Below are 17,408 nucleotides of genomic sequence, written 5' to 3'. Positions count from 1 at the left end.
AAATTTACAACGATCTACCAGACGTTCTTGAAGCAACTGCTCCTAGCTGCAGTATCCAGGATCAGACTACGGAGCATCCCATAATTTCTGGTTTTTCGTCCAAATTATCATGGGCGGGAAGATCTGAGCTACCCGAGCGCTGCTTGCTGTTGAGAGCGCTGCCGCCTGTCAAGCTTCAGTGCGCGAATTGTTGCTTTATGAGAAAACATTTTCGCTCCAAGGCCTCAAATTCAAGGGGCACCATAGACGTCAGATGGCACGACAACGTGTATCGAAGACAACATTGTAAGGATTGATGAGATGGCCACTGTGGCGGAATTAGCCCAATCCCTCGAACGCTGTCTTACCTGTCGCGTTCTATAGCATAACATCAGTTACGTCGTACTCCCGATTTAGGAAGGGTCGACCATAGTGTAGATTTTCATCATTCATCTGTTGCAACGGTCGACTGGACTTGCACCTTGATGACAAAATGTCACCCATGTTGATGGCCAAGTTCACAGAAGATGGCGCGACGATGAATCCGAGACAGATTGTCTTTCGGCATCGAGGCAATTCTGCGACACTGGGATGAGAGAATGTAAATGTATTTTTTGTTTTCTTCTCTCCTTTTTCTGAATAATTCGAAACTTTTAAACAAAAGACAAATGAGATTGACAGACTTGATGACGATCAAAAGGCAACGCGGCTCAACCGCGAAGCAAAGTTTTCCCCCTCCCCTATCCTCTCCCAGCAGCCTTTTGGCTCGAGCCAAAGCTCACAGCTCCTCCTCGTCCTCCTCCTGGACCATGATGCCACCCCCACCGAGAAACTCCCAGTGCTTAAACTCCTCGACGTTGAGCACGTCCTCGGAGCTCTCGGCCCTGCCGCCGCCAAAGCCCTCGAGGTTCCAGCGCTCGACTCCCTCAACACCCTTCAGACAGTCGCCAAACTCGCGAAAGATGTCGGCGTTGAGCCGCTCGTACTCCTTGTAGTCCTTGGGCCAGGCGCCGAGCCGCTGCACGGCCAGCTTGAGGTGCCGCAGGTGCATCTTGACCCGGTCGCCGTCCGTCTGCAGCTGCGCGCCGCCGCCGCCGTCCATGCTCTCGCCGTCGTCGAGCCCCGCGCTGCTGCCGCCGCCGTGCAGGCTCGACGGCGCGTCGTCCAGGCACATGCTGCCGTCGAGCCCGCCCTCCATGTCGGCAAAGGTCGGGTCGCTAAAGGCGCGGAGGATGTTTTCGTGCACGCCCGCCGACTTTTTGTAGTACCGCGCCGCGACGTCCTGGCCGCCGTTGCTGCTGCCGCCGCCGGCGGCCTTGCGGTGGTATCTCTGCGCGAGCGCCGTGTACAGCTTGGTCAGGAACAGCGACATGCCCAGCGTGCGCGGGTGGCGGGCGCCGTGCACGCGGCGGCAGTTGTAGACCATGTCCTCGGCCAGGCGCACGGCGGCCGTGGTGTCGCCGACCAGGTAGCGCGCGACGATGTAGCGCCGGCCCAGGGCCAGGGTGACGCCGACGGGCCACGAGCCGCCCTGGGCCTCGCGCGACTCCCACAGCGTGGTCAGCAGCCACGAGAGCGTCTCGTGGTCGCGCTGCGCGCCCAGCACCGCGACGAGGTTGTTGAGGTGCACCAGCGAGATGTGCGACAGCGAGATGCGCATCGACGACAGCACGTGCAGCACCTGCCGCGTGATGGGCGCCGAGGCCGCCAGCAGCTTGGCGTGCGCGTGGGGCTTGGGCCGGGAGAGCACGGCCGCGGCGGGCGCGGGCGGGGGCCGCGGGGATGAGCCGTCTCTGCTGCTGGTGGTGGCTTGGGCCTGCTGCAGCGTAAAGGCCTGGTTGATCTGTCCCGGGACGGTCTGCGACGCGGCGACGTCGAGGTACTTGCGGCCGCTGCCGTCGGCCAGGGTCAGGCCCAGGATCAGGACCAGCTTCGCGAGGCCGGGGTCGGTCTTGTAGCTGTCGTCGGCCGAGATGTAGGTCCAGGTGGCGGTGGCCAGGTCGGCGGCGTCGTCGTGCTTCTGCTCGGCGAGCAGCTTCTCCACGCCGCAGATGCCGCTGATGCCGACGGAGCGGAGGAAGTTCTGCGAGGTAAAGGTGCCAAAGTAGCACAGCAGGTTGCGCAGCAGCACGTCGACCTGCTTCCCGCCCAGCTTGACGCGCCTGCCCTCGTGGCTCGCAAAGTAGGCCGTGAGCTCGTTGAAGACGCGCTCGGATCCGTCGAAGCGCTCGTACGAGGTCAGGAAGCTGTGCAGGCGCGAGGCCGAGGCGATGATGGTGCCCAGGGAGCAGCTGGCGGACCGTAGCAGGCTGCGGAACTCGTCAAAGTACATGTACTGCGTGGTCAGCTCGGCGAGGATATCGGTGGCGGTGAAGGAGTGGTGGCGCGGGTGCAGCGAGTGCTCAAACTCGGCGAGGAACACGAGGCTCTCGCGGCCACGGTCGGTCAGGTCGAACCCGCAGCTCGACACGTTGGTCTTGTCCTTGATGACCACCTGGCGGTACAGCTCCTGCTTGATCTCGGTGGCCTTGTGCGTCTGGTTGGACTGGATGTAGCTCGTGGCGATGGTGGAGGCTGCGGCGATGAGGCGGGTCGGGAACGTCTCGTGCGAGAGGATGTGCACCGTGGCCTCCTTGAGCTCGGAAAGGACCGTCTCGGTGTTGCGGACCACGTCCTCGTGGGTGAGGGACGACGACGACGACGACGACTGCTGGTTGTTGTAGAAGCGCACCATCTCGCTCATTTTGGACAGCGACTCCTCGTGAGCCCAGCCGTGGGTCTCCCGGATGGTGGCGACGCGCTTCTTGAACACCTTGATGACGCGCTGGACCTGCTCCGACGACACGGCCGTGGTGGAGGTTGCGCTGGTGGTGGTGATCAGGTCGGCCTGGGCCTCGTAGATGGAGTCGAGGATGGAGCAGATCTCGGAGTGGTCGACTTCCTTGCACTGCATCTTGAGCAGCTCTTCATAGAGGACAATGGCATCCACCTCGTAGCGCTTCGACTCCTGGCACACCTTGGCCAGGTAGAGAGTGGCCTGGATGCTGATGGACGAGGTCGGGCCAAACACGGTCTTGCACTGCGTCTGGTAGTCGACCGAGACCTTGTGGATGACGGTAAAGTCGCTGCGCACGCTGCGGAGGCAGTGAACATACCTCTGGAACAAGGTCTTGACAAACTCGGCGTCGTTGAGCTTGGGACTGAGCTTGGGCTGGCGCAGGAAGCAGGTAAACACGACCTTGTAGTAGCCGACGGCCTCGGGGAATCGCCCCTTGCTCCAGAGCTCGGTGGCCACAATGTTGAAGGGCTCAAAGGCCTCGGGGGCGACGTCGTCCGCGTCGTTGGGGTGCAGGGCCTTGATGACCCGCTGGTAGTAGTCGACAAAAACGGGCCGCGGGCGGGTCAGCTCGGCAAGCTCCCACAGCATGTCAACCACCCTGGGGTGCCTGTCGCCGTAGTGCTTGACGTGGTCGTCGAGCATCTCCTGGCGCGTGGTGATGACCAGCTCCAGCTGGTCGGTCCGCCGGAGCAGCTGGACCAGGTCGGAGGCGACGCGCTCGCGCAGCTCATCGTCGACCTTTCGGCAGGTGCGCATGGCCCGGTACAGGCGCACGCGCATGTCCTCCTCCTTGGCGCGGCGGCGGCGGGCGTGGTAGCACTCGGCCAGGCGCTCGGCCAGGTCGACGCAGCGCTCGACCAGCCTCTGCGGGGCGACGACGTCCTCGACGTTGGGGGTGAAAAGCGAGGGCCAGACGCCGCGGAGGATCTTTTTGAGCAGGCGCGTGGCGTCCTGCAGGCGGTGCTGCTTCATGTACAGACGCACGAGGCTGCTCGAGGCGGCAAAGGTGCTCTCCTCGACCGCGTCGGCCGAGCTGCTCTGCTCCAGCACCATCTCCTCCAGCATGGACTCGGAGACGGTGGTGGTGGTGGTGGTACTGCTGCTGTTGCTGCTGATGCTGCTCATGGACTGGACCAGCTCCTGCGAGGTGCTGTGGATGGCCTGCTGCAGCTCGTGGTACGTCGACGTCTCGGTGGCGTTGGTGCCGCGGAGGTAATGCGAGCAGTGCTTCATCAGCGTCAGGCTCTCCGACACGAGCCCCACGCGCTTCATCATGCCCGCCATGTCCACGTACATGGCGCAGGTGGCCTCGGTGACGGCCCCGCCGGTCTGCGACGACCTGTACTCCTCCCAGGCGGTGGACAAGATGCTCCTGGCGTCGGCGGCGCGGCCCTGCAGGGTCAGGAAGCGCGCGTAGCCCACGACGCTCCTGGTCTTGCGCTCCTCCCACAGCGCGGACCGCGTGGCGGCGTACTCGCGCGTCACGCGCTGCCACATGTCGACGTACGTCTTCTCGGCCAGGTCGGCGCGGCCCTCGGCGAGGCAGCGCTCCGCCCGCACCAGGAAGAACTCAAAGTCGTACTTGGCGTGGCCCTCGATCGGCTCGTCGTGCTCGTCCACGTCCAGCGTCAGCACCACCACCTCCCCGCTGGACTGCGACCCCCTGCGCCCGCGCAGGTGCACGTGCAGGTCGCCCTCGGGACGGGAGTCGTCGCCGTCGTCTGTCGTGGCGCCGGTGCCGGTGCTGGCGCCGAACTCGGTCGTGCTGCTGATGGTCCGGATCTTGGCGATGGTGTGCTCGACCTTGGTCTCCTCCTTGGTCATGCGGTAGTGCTCGACCAGCAGCTTGAGCGTGGCGACGACGTGCTCCGACGTGTGTCCGTACTGGGCCCTGTAGCACTCGACCAGGATCTGGAGGACGTGCTCGCGGTGGGTCATGATGATGTCGTTCTTGGAGGTGGTGGCCCTGCCCGTGGTGATGTCGACAAAGGCGCGGCAGATGTGCATGGTGATCTTGTTCTTGCTGGTCAGCAGCGTGTTGGCCACGGTCGAGGCCTCGTAGAACAGCGTGGTGGCCTCGGGGGTGAAGTCGATCTGGCGGTAGATGCTGGCCAGGAAGATGACGGACTGCAGCGTGACGGGGCTGGCGGCGGTCAGGGTCCGGCGCGCAATGTTGGTCATCATGGTGTGGCAGGTCAGCAGCGTCGGCGTGGGCCGGTGCTGCCACAGCGCGGCCTGCAGCAGCACCACGGTCGGGTTCCTGGGCATGACCTTGGCCACGAGCTTGGCGGCCTCGGAGTCGCCCACGTCGGGCTTGAGGTAGGCGAAGCTCTTGCGCAGGTGCAGCGGCCAGTAGCGGACGGCAAAGTCGAGCAGCGCGTGCCGGCTGGTGAGCTGGTGCACCTCGTGGCTGGGCAGCGGCGCCAGCGTGCACTCGCGCGGCTCCGTCACGCACGAGCCGATGTACACCAGCAGCCTGCAGGCCAGGTCGCCGTGGCGGTCGCTGATGACGCCCTTGTGTCCGTTGAACCAGCTGGTCAGGGCCTTGCGGACCATGCCGTGCCGGAGGTACATGAGCCCGTCCTGCATGTACACGAGCGAGTTGACCGGCTTGAGCGTGTGCATCACGTCCGTCTTGGCCTCGTGGCTGATGCTCTGCTTGTCGACGTTGATGGTCGCCAGCGTCGCCAGCTCCTTGACCGTCAGGGGTCGCTCCGTCGTGACCAGCCACGCCAGCATGAGCCGCGTCTGCTCCGTCACCTCGGGCGCCGTGAGCGTCCTGTGCACAAAGTCGCCCACCGTGCACTTTTCAATCTTGTCCAGCGCCTCGAACAGGTTCTTGGAGCCGCCGTGGTGCCGTATCTGCTTGCTCGCCTGCTTGGCCCACACAAAGGAGCCCTTGGACAGCATGGCGATGCGCGTAATCAGAGTCTCGCGCTCCATCTCGTCCATTGACTGGAACACATCGTAGTCCTCGAAAAAGTCACCCACAACCGCCGCGATGTCGTCAAAGATCAGATCTTCATTGACCGCGAGGTTCTGAACCCCCTGCTGGGTCTTGGCCCCAAGGGCAATGAGCTTGACCGAGCTGGCGCCCTTGGCATGCACCACCGCCTGGAGTCGGCGGTACAGAGCATCTTCGCCAGACGGGCACTCGTCCAGACCGTCGACGATCATGACCAGGTCCTTGCTGCCCATGGTGGTGGCGCCCATGGCCCGCTCCACGGCCTTCCAGAGGATGTCGTCGTGGTCCTCGTCGGAAGCGAAGCGGACAGAACGCTCATAGGTCTCGATGAGGATGTTGAGGAGCTTGACGTTTCCTGTGCGCTTCTGAAACAGCTGGTGCAGCAGCGACCTGGCCACGGCGCGGCTGGTCGTCTCGGTGGGGATCCGCGCGTCGATGGGGACAAACAGAGTGTTGTAAGTGATGCCAGCAATGGGGTGCTGCAGGTAGTCGAGAATCACGGACGCGAGTATCGTCTTGCCAGATCCCTGGGGTCCGCTCAGGAGCATGGTCTTTTGGGAGCTCTTGAGGAAGCGGGTCAAATGGGTGCCGATGTACAGGCACGTCAGCTCCTCGCGGTCGTGAGCCAGGTGAGAGGTCGAGTTGAGGACGCTGGACATGACGTGGTCCTCTGGTGCGATCCACTGGCTGACTGCCTTGAGCTTGGCAACTGTCGGGTGTATTAGCTCAAACGTCTTTTTTCTTTTTTTGACACTCCCTAATGACCGAGGTATATCATACGAGCTGGGTACTTACTCTTGCCAACATCAGCACCCTCTCTCTGAAGCTCATGCTTCCACATGGACTCTGCCGTCTTCTCACAGCGTTCAAGAAAAGTCTTGATCTGCGGCGCAAACGTCGAGTAGATGTTGACCGACACCGAGGTGCTGGTCAGTCCACGGATGGCCTTGTGGAAGTAGGTCGCCACGCTGGCAACCACGGTCACGAGGTCCGACAAGGCCATCACCAGCTGCTCGCTGGTCTCGTGCGAGACGTTGAACAGCTCGGTGCACTCGAGGAGATTGACCAGCGGCACGGACATGGAATAGAAGAATCCAAAGGAGGTCATGAGCGCCGCGGCATTCTCTTTTCCGAGCTGTTTTGTTTGTTTCCATCACGTCAGTCCATGTCAAATGATAAAATCTCACCAAAGGGGGTGGACCACAGCAAAGGGGGGGAATTTCCATACCTCGAGAAGCAGAGAGCAGTAGCCATAGGCAAGCTGGGCAGCCAGGTAGCTGTCGCCCGCAAACTCCTGGACGGCATGGTCAAACGAGTGCAGCCTGTCGACAAACAGCTGCGCCCAGGCGAGCACCTTGTCGTAGCTGCTGCCCTCGGGCGGCAGGTCGCTCATGCGCTGGGCGCTGATCCAGTCCAGGACCGACTCGTGCGTCGCGCTCAGCAGCTGCGCCGAGATGTTGGACCCCAGCTCCTCGGAGCTGCGCCGCTTGATCGAGTACACGATGCTCGAGATGCTCGACGCGTTGGCCATGGAGCTGTGGCGCGAGCCCATCTTGCGCAGCCCCAGGTGGCGCTGCCGGCTCTCCACCGTCTCGCTCGAGTATTCGCCATTCTGGTGGTGGTGGGCAGTGTGGCTGCTGCTGCTGCTCTTGGACACGGAGTAGGGGGCCGCCGAGGGCAGCTGGGGAGAGACCAAACCGGGAGCCATCTTTTTTGGAGTTGAAAAGGGGGAGGAAATATTAAATGCTTTTGATAACAGATTAAGGATGAGAAACTTTTGATGACCGAAAACCCTGAGCGATAACTAATGCTCTTTTGTTGTTGAATGTTGATGGAGGATTATTATTCAAATTTCAACCAAGAGAGTACCAGTACTCTCTAAACTTTTCAAGCTGCTGATGAGTTGATGATATGCCCTGATATCCACGAGTCTGAGTAATATCAGTCCGTGATGATGTGGTCGATAGTCGATAAAGGCATGAGCAAAGAATTTTGTTTATGCTCATCCCAGAGGTTTCCCACGCCCCTTTTATACTACTTTTCTATATTCTTCTTTCGATCCCTCGCAACCTGACAGCCACTCAAAATTTCCTCCTCGACACACGGAGTAGCCTCCGAAAGAATCGTAGCGCAACCGCGCCAAGGTTTGAAACATGCATGTCGAGCTTGGGCTGCACAGCTCCAGAGGCGTTGATTCTGCCAAGAGCACAAGGCAAACTTGACCGAGCCAGATACGGAGTTTGGACGTTGGTATAGATGCCGGGATATGCACACTAGCAACTGCCAAGGTTTTCAGCTCCGGCAAGCCAGCCGCGCTTACAACGACCCCGCGCCGTTTTCTTTTCCTCGCGCCTGCTGATCCGCGGCTGGCAGCGGCGTAGATCCTCGCTCGGCATCTCTGCGGGGGATGGGCTTAGTAGAAAAGACAGAAAAAGAAAAAAGGATTGCCGGGCTGCATGAGATAACTCAGGGCAAGTGGTCAATCGTGCTGTAGTCTAATACCTGCATGGCGGATACCTTCCCGCCTCGGCATGGTTCTTGCAACTCAAAACGCCAACTTGCCCCCCGAGAATTGCCTTTATTTTCATGTCGATAAGGGAGGAAAGCAGCTCAGGGCAAGGGAGTACTATCGGACGTACAATTCGCGACTGTTTGACGCGGGGCACGGCAGTATGTCTTGGACCTCATTGTCTTGGCCGTGGTGTCTCACAGATTTGCGGCAGGCATAAGTTATAACTGTCTTTCCTTTCCCAATTAAATCCTCAATCTACTTGGATGATTTTGCAGCCAAGCAAGAGATGAACCGCAGCTCTAAAGATTTTACAAAGACTTTTATTTGTCTACATGGGTAGGTACTAGTTAGGTAGGTATCTATCTATTCACACTAGCACCGGGATTGTCTCGGACGAAGCCATGCGCGAGGGCTGGCAGCCAGTGGGAGTATCCGCAAGGCGGCGCTAATATAAGCGCCCGAATTTTGAGGTATGCAGGACGATCAAAGATAACCAAGCATGGGGAAGATGACCAGACGTTACGATTTTCAAGCCCTATGATAGGTTTGAAAAATGGGCTAGATACAAGTTTACGAAAAGGGCAGAATTTGCATTTTGGTGCTGGGGTAGTCCGGACCAAAGTCAGATGGGTTGTAGGAGTTGTGCCACGCATTGTTGTATATCCTTTGTTAACCTTTTAGAAAGTTGCTAATAATTATTTTTAGAAAGAAAAAGGTGACGTCTGGTCGCATTCTTGCACCGTTCTGCTATCAATACGCAAGTACTCTACCTCTTGGCGAAATTATACACTTCACCTCCGCCTCAAAACCACAGCTGATTTAGAGTTTGACGGCATGTCTAGCCTCAGCAAGCGCCTGCAAAAAGGCGCCACGGCCATCTTATCGACATGCCAGCTGAAAGAATGTGAAAAGGACCGTTGCGAAGATCGCGTGCTGGTGTCGGCACCATTTGAATTTTCTTTTTCTTAATGTTACAGCACAGGCTGCATAGCCACCGTGGATGGCTGGCAGCAAAATCCTCTACGAGGCAAACTTGCCAAGGCCACCATCAAAACGCCAAATTCTTTATACGCTTTCTTTCTTGGCACCCAACGTTGGATGTACCGTTGGCCCGTTGGGAACCCCCCACGCTAGGTGAGCAACTGTAGCGCCAGTGCGTTGCATGGTTTGGTCCAGCTGGCTTGGCTGGCCTATTTGCATTTGAGCGGGCAGCCTTTGGCCACTTACATGGAAATAACGGTTTTGAAAAGTCCACTTTTGATGGTGTTTGGTTCGCTGATCTTTCAAATCATTGCTTGTCACAACCGCGTGACTGCATTCACCTAGACTAGGCGAAATCTGTCCAGCATTCTTTGTTCCTACTTCTCACATGTTCCAACCCGGATCGGCATGTCAAAACTCAAAACCGGCAGCTTTGAGCTAGGTTAGGTATAGAAAGCCCCTTTCGCGTTTATTTTTGCACTATTTATGATTATTCCAAAAGAAATTCCGTCTCATTCATAAATTCGTTGGTGCGAGGCGGAACTCCAAGTCCATGCCAGGTGAGTAGAAGAACCGCCTCATGGAGTCCAGAATCCACCCATGCCTCTCCCTCCAAAGGATAATCGCACTTTGGTCACATGTTTTTCCACGGAGCACCCGGCCATCGCAAACACGACACAGCAACCGGCTCGATGCAGCAACGATGACAGATCTGGCGACGGCATTCAATGCTGCCGCACACGTGGCCCTCGTCAACCTAATCCCTACGCGCGCACCTTTGGCATGTCCAGTCGGATTTGACTTGGGACACCCTCCAGCACACCTCGTTATCGCAGTGTCCGGGAACTGGTATGGTAGTCCTGCACGTGTCGGGGTCAAAAGATTTGCAGGGTCTGCGCTCGGGGCCGACGTGATTTAGGTTGCGGCCGTGTCTGTCGCAGTAGATGATTCGTTCCGGCCAAAAGTGCCCGCACTCTTTGAGATAATCCTCGATATAGCACATGATAGGATACTGTGCGATTTATTCTTTCTCGTTAATGGTTCAAATCTCAAACGTGTCCTCTGAGGAGAGTGAGCGGTGTTTGTGGCAGAGTCTGTTGTAGAAAAGTATAAATGAGGTAGGCACACATCTCTGATCGAATGTATAACGTTGGGCTCCACATCTCCGACCCCCCTAAAGTCCGGCCCCCTTGAAAAATGTAACGACGAAATACCCCTTTTATAAACCGATTTAAATGTAAAACTATCAACGCACAATAATACAATCATTGTCAGGCTCTCCCGGTTCGCTAACCTCTTCTCCATCGTTCAAAGCTTCTAAACAGTCCCTATTATTTTCCTGTGCTTCATAAACGTTTTTTTTGCTGACCAAAAGCTCGTTGGGATCCGGAATTACCCTTTTCCTTTTGACCGGCCGTACCGCCTCCAATTTTGCGTTTAACAAACTGATTTTTTGCTGAGCTTCAGCCAATAAGATATCCTTGGTTTCGAAGCTTTTTTGGACTTTTGCAAACAAAAGCCGTGAAGTGGCGTTACTTTTTTCGGACCGGGAAATTTCCTGTAGTTGAAGTCGAATATCTCGGGTCGTTTTAGGGGTTTTCCAAATAAGTAAAGACTGGTCGTTAATTTTTTGGGTTGGGCTTTCCGGTGTTTTATCCCTTTGGAAGCCGTTATTTTTACCTTTTTCGACGTTGGCGTTGCTATTTTCTAACAAAAAAGGGTTTAAAAGTGGTTTTGCCAAGTTCACCGGCCATAACCCCGTCGTACGCCAACCAGATTGAATGGTTTTTGCTATAAATGCTTTTGATCTGGCTTTTCGATAGCAAAGTAGAAAGTTTCGTTTCCCAACAACCGTTGAACAGCAAAACTGGTTTACAAATCCCAGGTGACGTCGATAAGCTTCCTTTAACGGCCCAAAAACCGATAAATCCAACGGTTGAAGAACGTGTGACGAATGAGGGGGTAAATATAGGAGTTGAATATTGTTTTGCAAGCAAAGAAGCATAAATTCGTCCGTTATATGTGATCCATGGCCATCCAGAACTAATAACCGCTTTTCAGGGGTTAAAGGTTGGGTATACGGAATAAACACCTTTTTTAACCATTCGATACCTGTTTCATTATTTGTCCACCCGTTTTCGGTTGCATGAAATTGCCAGGTATCGAAAGGACTTAAATCAGCTGGAAACCATTGTTGCTGTACGTTTTCCCCCTTAAATATAACGAGGGGAGGTATAACAGCCCCCGTAGCTGATACACATTCGATTATGCTCGTCCAACCCCGCGTTCCAGGCTCTTTTCGCTGTAATGGCCGGATTTTATTACGCCCTAACACCAGGCCATTAGATCCTTTGCCTTCCATTATACCTGTTTCGTCCATATTCCAACGGTTGGCCGGTTTTATAGTATCGACAACGGGATTTTTCAAATAGGACCACCAAGATTTAATTACCTCGGTTGTAGCCCCATTAACCCGGGCATTTTCTATTCGCCGGGGTCTTTGGGTTTTCAAAATTGGATATCGGGCTATAAAACGGCTAACCCAATGTTTCCCAAGGCTTTTTCTTTCTCCGGCGGCCTGAAGAATTCGTTCCGCAAAATAGCGTAGTTCTTGATGCGTTGGCGGAAGGCCTAACGCGGCCTGCGCAAGTACCCAATCTGCCAAATAGGTTTCCTGCTCCTGTGAAAGCCTTTGACAAAATCTTTTCGCTTGTTGAATTGACTGGGCCCCCTTTAAACGATCGTGAAGGGTACTCCGAGGAATACCCCATTTTTGCGAGGTTTTGTGAACTGATTTGCCATTTCTTATGTCAGAAATGGCAGCAAGAAGCTGATTTTCAGTGTACTGTTTCATTGGAAGGTTTGGAGCAAGAATCTTCAAAAATCAAGTTCTAAAGTGAAAAATTCGTCTAGATATTTATAAAATAAAACAAAGGGTTGACGTGGCTGAGTAGATATTTTTAGGGGCCGGACTTTAGGGGGGTCGGAGATGTGGAGCCCAACGTTATATGAAGAAGGGCTATCTTATACATGTGTTTTGTCTTGCTCACTTTCGGTGTGAATCGGCCATGCAAAGTTTTATTTCGCAAAGTCACCTTATGAGATGTTACTCTCAGCCTCTCGGGCGTGTTACTGTCATGGCAGGAACTGTTTGTGCTCTAAAATTCAAATAGGGACAAGTTACTGCAAAAGAAAAACAGCAGCTCTTCACAGGCCTTCAAGAGCCCACCCAAAGACAGCCCTTCTTGGTAGTTTTTGTCAAATCTTTATTACTCACGACAAAAAGCAGAATTTCCAGTCGATGTAGACTTTGTTCCGCGAGCCCGCCCCCAGCAACCAGTTCATATGCAAAAAAAGAAAGAAAGAAAAAACGCCCAGGTAATCAGACCCGATTTAGGCTCACCGCAAAACATATTCGAAATTGTCGCAAGACCGACGCAGGCAGTGGCTGCAGTTTTGGCCACGTCTTACCGACGTGCCACACCAGCAGCACAGCAAAAAGCTGGAGGGGCATTTCGAACAGACCTGGTGGCCGCAGTCGGAACCTCTGCAGAACCTGCCCTCCTTCTTGGGGTTCGTCCGCGAGCACTTGTGGCACCTCCAGCCGTACCTGACGCGCGACTCGAGCCAGCATTCGTAGCTGTCGCAGTATCCGGGGAGTTTGGTCACGGCGTACTCGGTCCTGTTGCTGGCGTAGAATGCTTTGCAGCCGATGTAGTCGCCGGTCAACAGGTCGATGCGTCCCCTCGAGCAGAAAACTAGCTTTTTGTGGGAGAGGTGTCCGCAGTCTTTATAGAACCTGTCTTCGTAGCACATGGTGACGAAACTGCAGAACTTTGTTGTTCTCGGGGATGGTTTCCAGCGTCTGGTTTATATTTTGATACTAAGGAGGGCTGTATGTGAGAACGCCAGAGTATGAGAGAAGTTGTTGTTGAGAATTATTGAAGTAAGCATGAAACGACAAAACAATTTTATATATAAACAATGTGCTTACAAGTCAGTATTCTGTCTTGCTCACCTCCATTGTGACGTTGTCTTTGAGAAACGCAAATTGAATTGTTGCCTGTTATAAAGTTTGACATGCAATTGACAGGCACAGGTGACAGCAGCAAAGAGACCAAGCCAGAGCCGGCGATAGATGATCGGGGTGTACCGAGGAATCAATGATAGACGCTCTGTATGCTACATTGAGGGAGGATCTACCGCAAAATTCCAGGAGATGCGAGGGGTCTCTTGGGATAAATCTAAGTAACGGGTCACTTTATGTTATCCTGTAGTGAATAGACTCAACGACTGTAGAGTCAGAGATCTTTCCACTCCTTGGCTCGACTTTTGGTTCAGAAAAAGGCAAGCGCAACCGCAGAGACCACCATCGCGGCGACAGCCCAGTTTGCCATGCAGTTGTGGCCGTTCTGCCCGGACAGGTGTTTCGTCTTTTCTGGAGCCATGACACTGTTTTGTGAAGGATGGCAAACTTGATGGATTAGGCTTGCAAGGCATGTACTAACTGAACAATATGTCAAGTCCTGCTTTTATAAGTGTCTGGTGTTTATTGCTGAAAATAAGACATTGAGAGCTGAGAAAGTAAGCCATGTGATCGGCGATAAAACCCTTATGCTGCTTTGTAGAATCAGCTGCATCCTACTCGAACGGAATTAATTTAGGAAGAACTATCAGGTGCAACCCCAAGTCAATACAGCACAAACAGTCTCGAATGGCACTGCTTTTCTTTAAAAACTACGAAAGCGTTGCTACCACCTCTAAAGCATCACAGATGTTGCACTCTTTTGTTCTTTGTGGCAGCTTGCATCTTTGGACAGTTGTTAACTGGGAAACAAAGATACAAACAAAGCAATAATGCTTGCACTTGCAAATAAAGTATCTTTGTTCAACGTATTTCACATACGCTTTGCTTACAATGGACCTGCTTGATAAAATAGCCATGCGCACCTATTGTTAATGTTGTTCGGCTTGAAATCCTGTAGATTTTCTCTAATAAAGCCTCAAGGCCCATGGTCACAGCTGCGACCAAGAATATCACTTTTCCTGACCACGAAATGCCGTATGACGAGGTAAGAGACCACACCGAGAAGCGATACTAGTCCTTGAGCAAACAGTTTGGTGGACCATTGGAGCTAAACCCTAATGCCATCCTTTCATAAGCCGATGGCCTCGAGGCCAGCCTCAAATGCATGTGCCGTCGACGGGTTCGACTGCTTCATCGGCGTCGAGTTCGAATACCTGGTCCCTTATATACCCCCCGGAAAGGCAGACCCGGACCCAGTCGACAAGAGGTACGTGGTTATGGACGACGTCGAGACGAGAAACGGCGAGAGTGAAATGACCAGAGAACTCGCAGCTGCTCTGGCCAACACGAGGCTGCACCGAGACTTTCGAGAGGCAGGGCTGCCGGCGGTGGTGGACTCGATAGTGAATTCCAAGATCAAGGAGATGGAGGACGACGACGAGATAGAGGCAAAGAGGAACAGGTACTTTGCCAAGCAGGCCGCCGAGCAGGGCGTCCCGATCCCACGCGACGGCTCGGCCGTGGAGCACCGGTTCTGGCGGCTCAACACGGACTTGAGCGTCAAGCACGACAAGAACAACACGGACTGCATGGGCCGGGAGCGCTACCTCTGGGCCCTCCCGCACCAGAGCATGGGCTTCGACGAGAAGCTGGGCCTGGAGCTCGCGAGCCCCGTGCTGCGGGCCAGCGAGGCGGCCGACGCCATCTCGGCCGCGCTGCACACGCTGCGCCGCAACCTGCGGTTCGTGGTGCCGCGCTCCGCCGGCCTCCACGTGCACCTCTCGAGCCTCGAGGGCGGCGTGGACCTGCTCACGGTCAAGAAGATGGTCTCGCTGGTGCTGCTGTGCGAGGGCGTCATCTACACCATGGCGAACCCGTGGCGGCTCAAGAGCAAGTTCTCGGCGAGCGTCATGTCGGCCCTCGTGACCGCCCAAGAAGACCGCGAAACACGCAGCAGGACCCTGGGCGAGACTGGGCGCGAGCTGGCCGTCATCGAGGCGGACCGCAACAGCCGCCTCGAGACCATGCACGAGCACCTGCCCTGGCCGCTGCGGCCGTCGGAGAAGCGGCACGACGCCCTCGAGACCCTGTGGACGTGCGCCGGGCACGACGAGCTGAGGATGCTGCACAGCGGCATGGCGGTCAAGCGCAAGGCCGACCGGCCGACCGAGGAGGACCCGGACGCCGGGCTGTACACCATCGAGATGCGGCAGTTTGAAGGCACGGTGGACCCGGACACGACGTGTGCGTGGGTGAGGTTCTGCGCGGCGCTGTTCCGCATCGCATCCACCGGCGACGCCGCGAGCTACAAGGCCAAGATGACGGAGCTGAACAACCTCTTGTCGCATAGGTACGACAACCCGGCGAGCGCCTTCACCATGTACACGTGCAAGCTTGAGGCCTTTATGCAGGCGATTGGTCTTGCCGACGCTGCCCAGTTTTGGAGGAGGAAGTCGGATCGGGACAAGGTCATACCCACCCTGTCCCAAACCTGCATGACCCCTACTAGGCTGATACCACCGCTGATATGGTAGGGTTGCGGGGTGTCAAGACTCAAGAGCGGGTTGATTACAGCCGAGGAAGGTCTCCCTCACAGGGCACATGCTGCAGAACCAACAGTATCTCGTATCTTTAGTTGAGACCAAGTTTTGCAATTACAAGTCACACTAGAATCGGGAAAATATAAAAATAATGACACGGCGAACAGACCAAACAAACTGCGGCTGTGGCCCCTGAGTCCTTGTGCACTTGAGTGTCCACGTCGAGAACATATGTAGAGAGGCAACCTCCCCGTCGGTTGCTTCGATCCTATAGACAAAGCAAAAAAAAAAAAAAAAAAAAAAAAGAAAAAAAAAAAAACAGTCGCAGGCTTAGCCCCTCAAGCGAGCAGGAGCAACGTCAAACTACCCAGCCTGGCAGCGCCCTCTACCCCATTCCCCATCAAAAGGCCACATCTCGTTTTGGCTGGGGGCCTTTTTGAGCCGGAGGGCTCTTGTTAATGGAGCAGCCGCATCTGGTGGCAGCGGTAGGCACCGTTCCCGTGCATCCTTCGACGGTGGGGGTCTGTTGCAAAATGGGAGATTTCATCAGTCGCCGTAGCCAAGAATAAAACACACTTTTTTTTTTTTTTTTTTTTTTTTTTTTTTTTTTTTTGGTCCTCTTGTTTATCCGTCAAACTTACTGCATTCAAACCCGCGCATATACTCTTGCAAGAGGCGGTGAACTCGTCGCAGGTTTTAGCATTGGGAATGCCATTGTTTATAGCGGCAGTCAGAGAGAAGCCACCGAGGAGGAGAGGAGGCCGACGGTGCTGAAACTCTTCATTTTTGGTTTCTTTTCGTAAATGGGTTGTTTTGTGTGTGGCGAATTTCCAACGGACAATTGGAATACTGAATGTTGAGAAATTTGTATCAAACAAGTGGTCACTGAAAGATAAAATATTTCGAACCAGTCGGTGTGATGAGTTGAATGGCTGGGACGGGTCTGGACTAACTGTTTGGTCGGAGACGGCTGTTATAAAGCATTTTGCGCCGGAATTACCATAGATATAATCACGGTGAGGTAGGTTATAGTTTGGCATATACTTCGTATTACTAGCTCCAGTCTATTTTTAACGCGACCCGAAACGTTTCAACAAATATATACTAACATGCGGTCGCAAAAAAAAAAAGAGTCCAAGCCAAGCAGCGGTGTTTCCCTCGCCCCCGAAAAACCCATGATCGACATCCTCTCCCCCACATATTGAAACACCGCGACCTCCTCTGACGAAACGTGCAGTCGCAACGGCCTAGAGGAACTGACGCTTCTGTCTTCTGTGGAACACCCTTGCGCGACGCCCTTCTGCGAATCATTTTCCCCCGTCAACAAACATGATCGTTCAACAAGCAGAAGGGGAACCATGACAGAAAATTAGTCGCAGGCTCAACCGCTTATATACGAAAGAACCAAAATAACAAGTAGCCGCCCTGGTAGCACTCTTTGTCCGGTTTTCCTTTTTTTCTTTCCGGAAACCACATGCCGTGTTGGTTCCCCTCCCGTTTTTGGAGCCGGAGGAAACGCGGCAGGTGCATTTGGTGGTAGGAGTAGGTGCCTGTCCATCGCATCC

The 17,408-nt window shown here is 54.9% G+C and overlaps 5 protein-coding genes across 5 annotated transcripts; 1 reads left to right on the top strand and 4 right to left on the bottom strand.

Moving 5' to 3' along the window:
* Positions 1-757: 757 nt before the first annotated feature.
* On the bottom strand, positions 758-7,491 carry MGG_09355 (NACHT domain-containing protein; the record flags this gene model as incomplete). Its single annotated transcript, XM_003720222.1, has 3 exons — positions 758-6,492; positions 6,579-6,918; positions 7,012-7,491. The coding sequence occupies 3 exons, from the start codon at positions 7,489-7,491 to the stop codon at positions 758-760; spliced, it is 6,555 nt and encodes a 2,184-aa protein (XP_003720270.1).
* A 2,301-nt stretch (positions 7,492-9,792) lies between these two features.
* Positions 9,793-10,279, bottom strand: MGG_17801 (uncharacterized protein; the record flags this gene model as incomplete). Its single annotated transcript, XM_003720221.1, has 2 exons — positions 9,793-9,988; positions 10,053-10,279. 2 exons carry the CDS (start codon positions 10,277-10,279, stop codon positions 9,793-9,795), a joined length of 423 nt encoding a protein of 140 aa, XP_003720269.1.
* Positions 10,280-12,675: 2,396 nt separating this feature from the next.
* On the bottom strand, positions 12,676-13,300 carry MGG_09356 (uncharacterized protein; the record flags this gene model as incomplete). The annotated part of the gene is made up of 2 exons (XM_003720220.1): positions 12,676-13,038; positions 13,295-13,300. 2 exons carry the CDS (start codon positions 13,298-13,300, stop codon positions 12,676-12,678), a joined length of 369 nt encoding a protein of 122 aa, XP_003720268.1.
* Positions 13,301-14,333: 1,033 nt separating this feature from the next.
* Positions 14,334-15,837, top strand: MGG_09357 (uncharacterized protein; the record flags this gene model as incomplete). The annotated part of the gene is made up of 2 exons (XM_003720219.1): positions 14,334-14,348; positions 14,440-15,837. The coding sequence occupies 2 exons, from the start codon at positions 14,334-14,336 to the stop codon at positions 15,835-15,837; spliced, it is 1,413 nt and encodes a 470-aa protein (XP_003720267.1).
* Positions 15,838-16,243: 406 nt separating this feature from the next.
* MGG_17800 (uncharacterized protein) lies at positions 16,244-16,827 on the bottom strand (the record flags this gene model as incomplete). The annotated part of the gene is made up of 3 exons (XM_003720218.1): positions 16,244-16,366; positions 16,485-16,621; positions 16,797-16,827. The coding sequence occupies 3 exons, from the start codon at positions 16,825-16,827 to the stop codon at positions 16,244-16,246; spliced, it is 291 nt and encodes a 96-aa protein (XP_003720266.1).
* Positions 16,828-17,408: the final 581 nt, after the last annotated feature.

Source organism: Pyricularia oryzae, chromosome 6, assembly GCF_000002495.2.
Source record: "Pyricularia oryzae 70-15 chromosome 6, whole genome shotgun sequence".
Lineage (NCBI taxonomy): Eukaryota > Fungi > Ascomycota > Sordariomycetes > Magnaporthales > Pyriculariaceae > Pyricularia > Pyricularia oryzae.
This window is presented reverse-complemented; position numbering and strand designations above follow the sequence as displayed.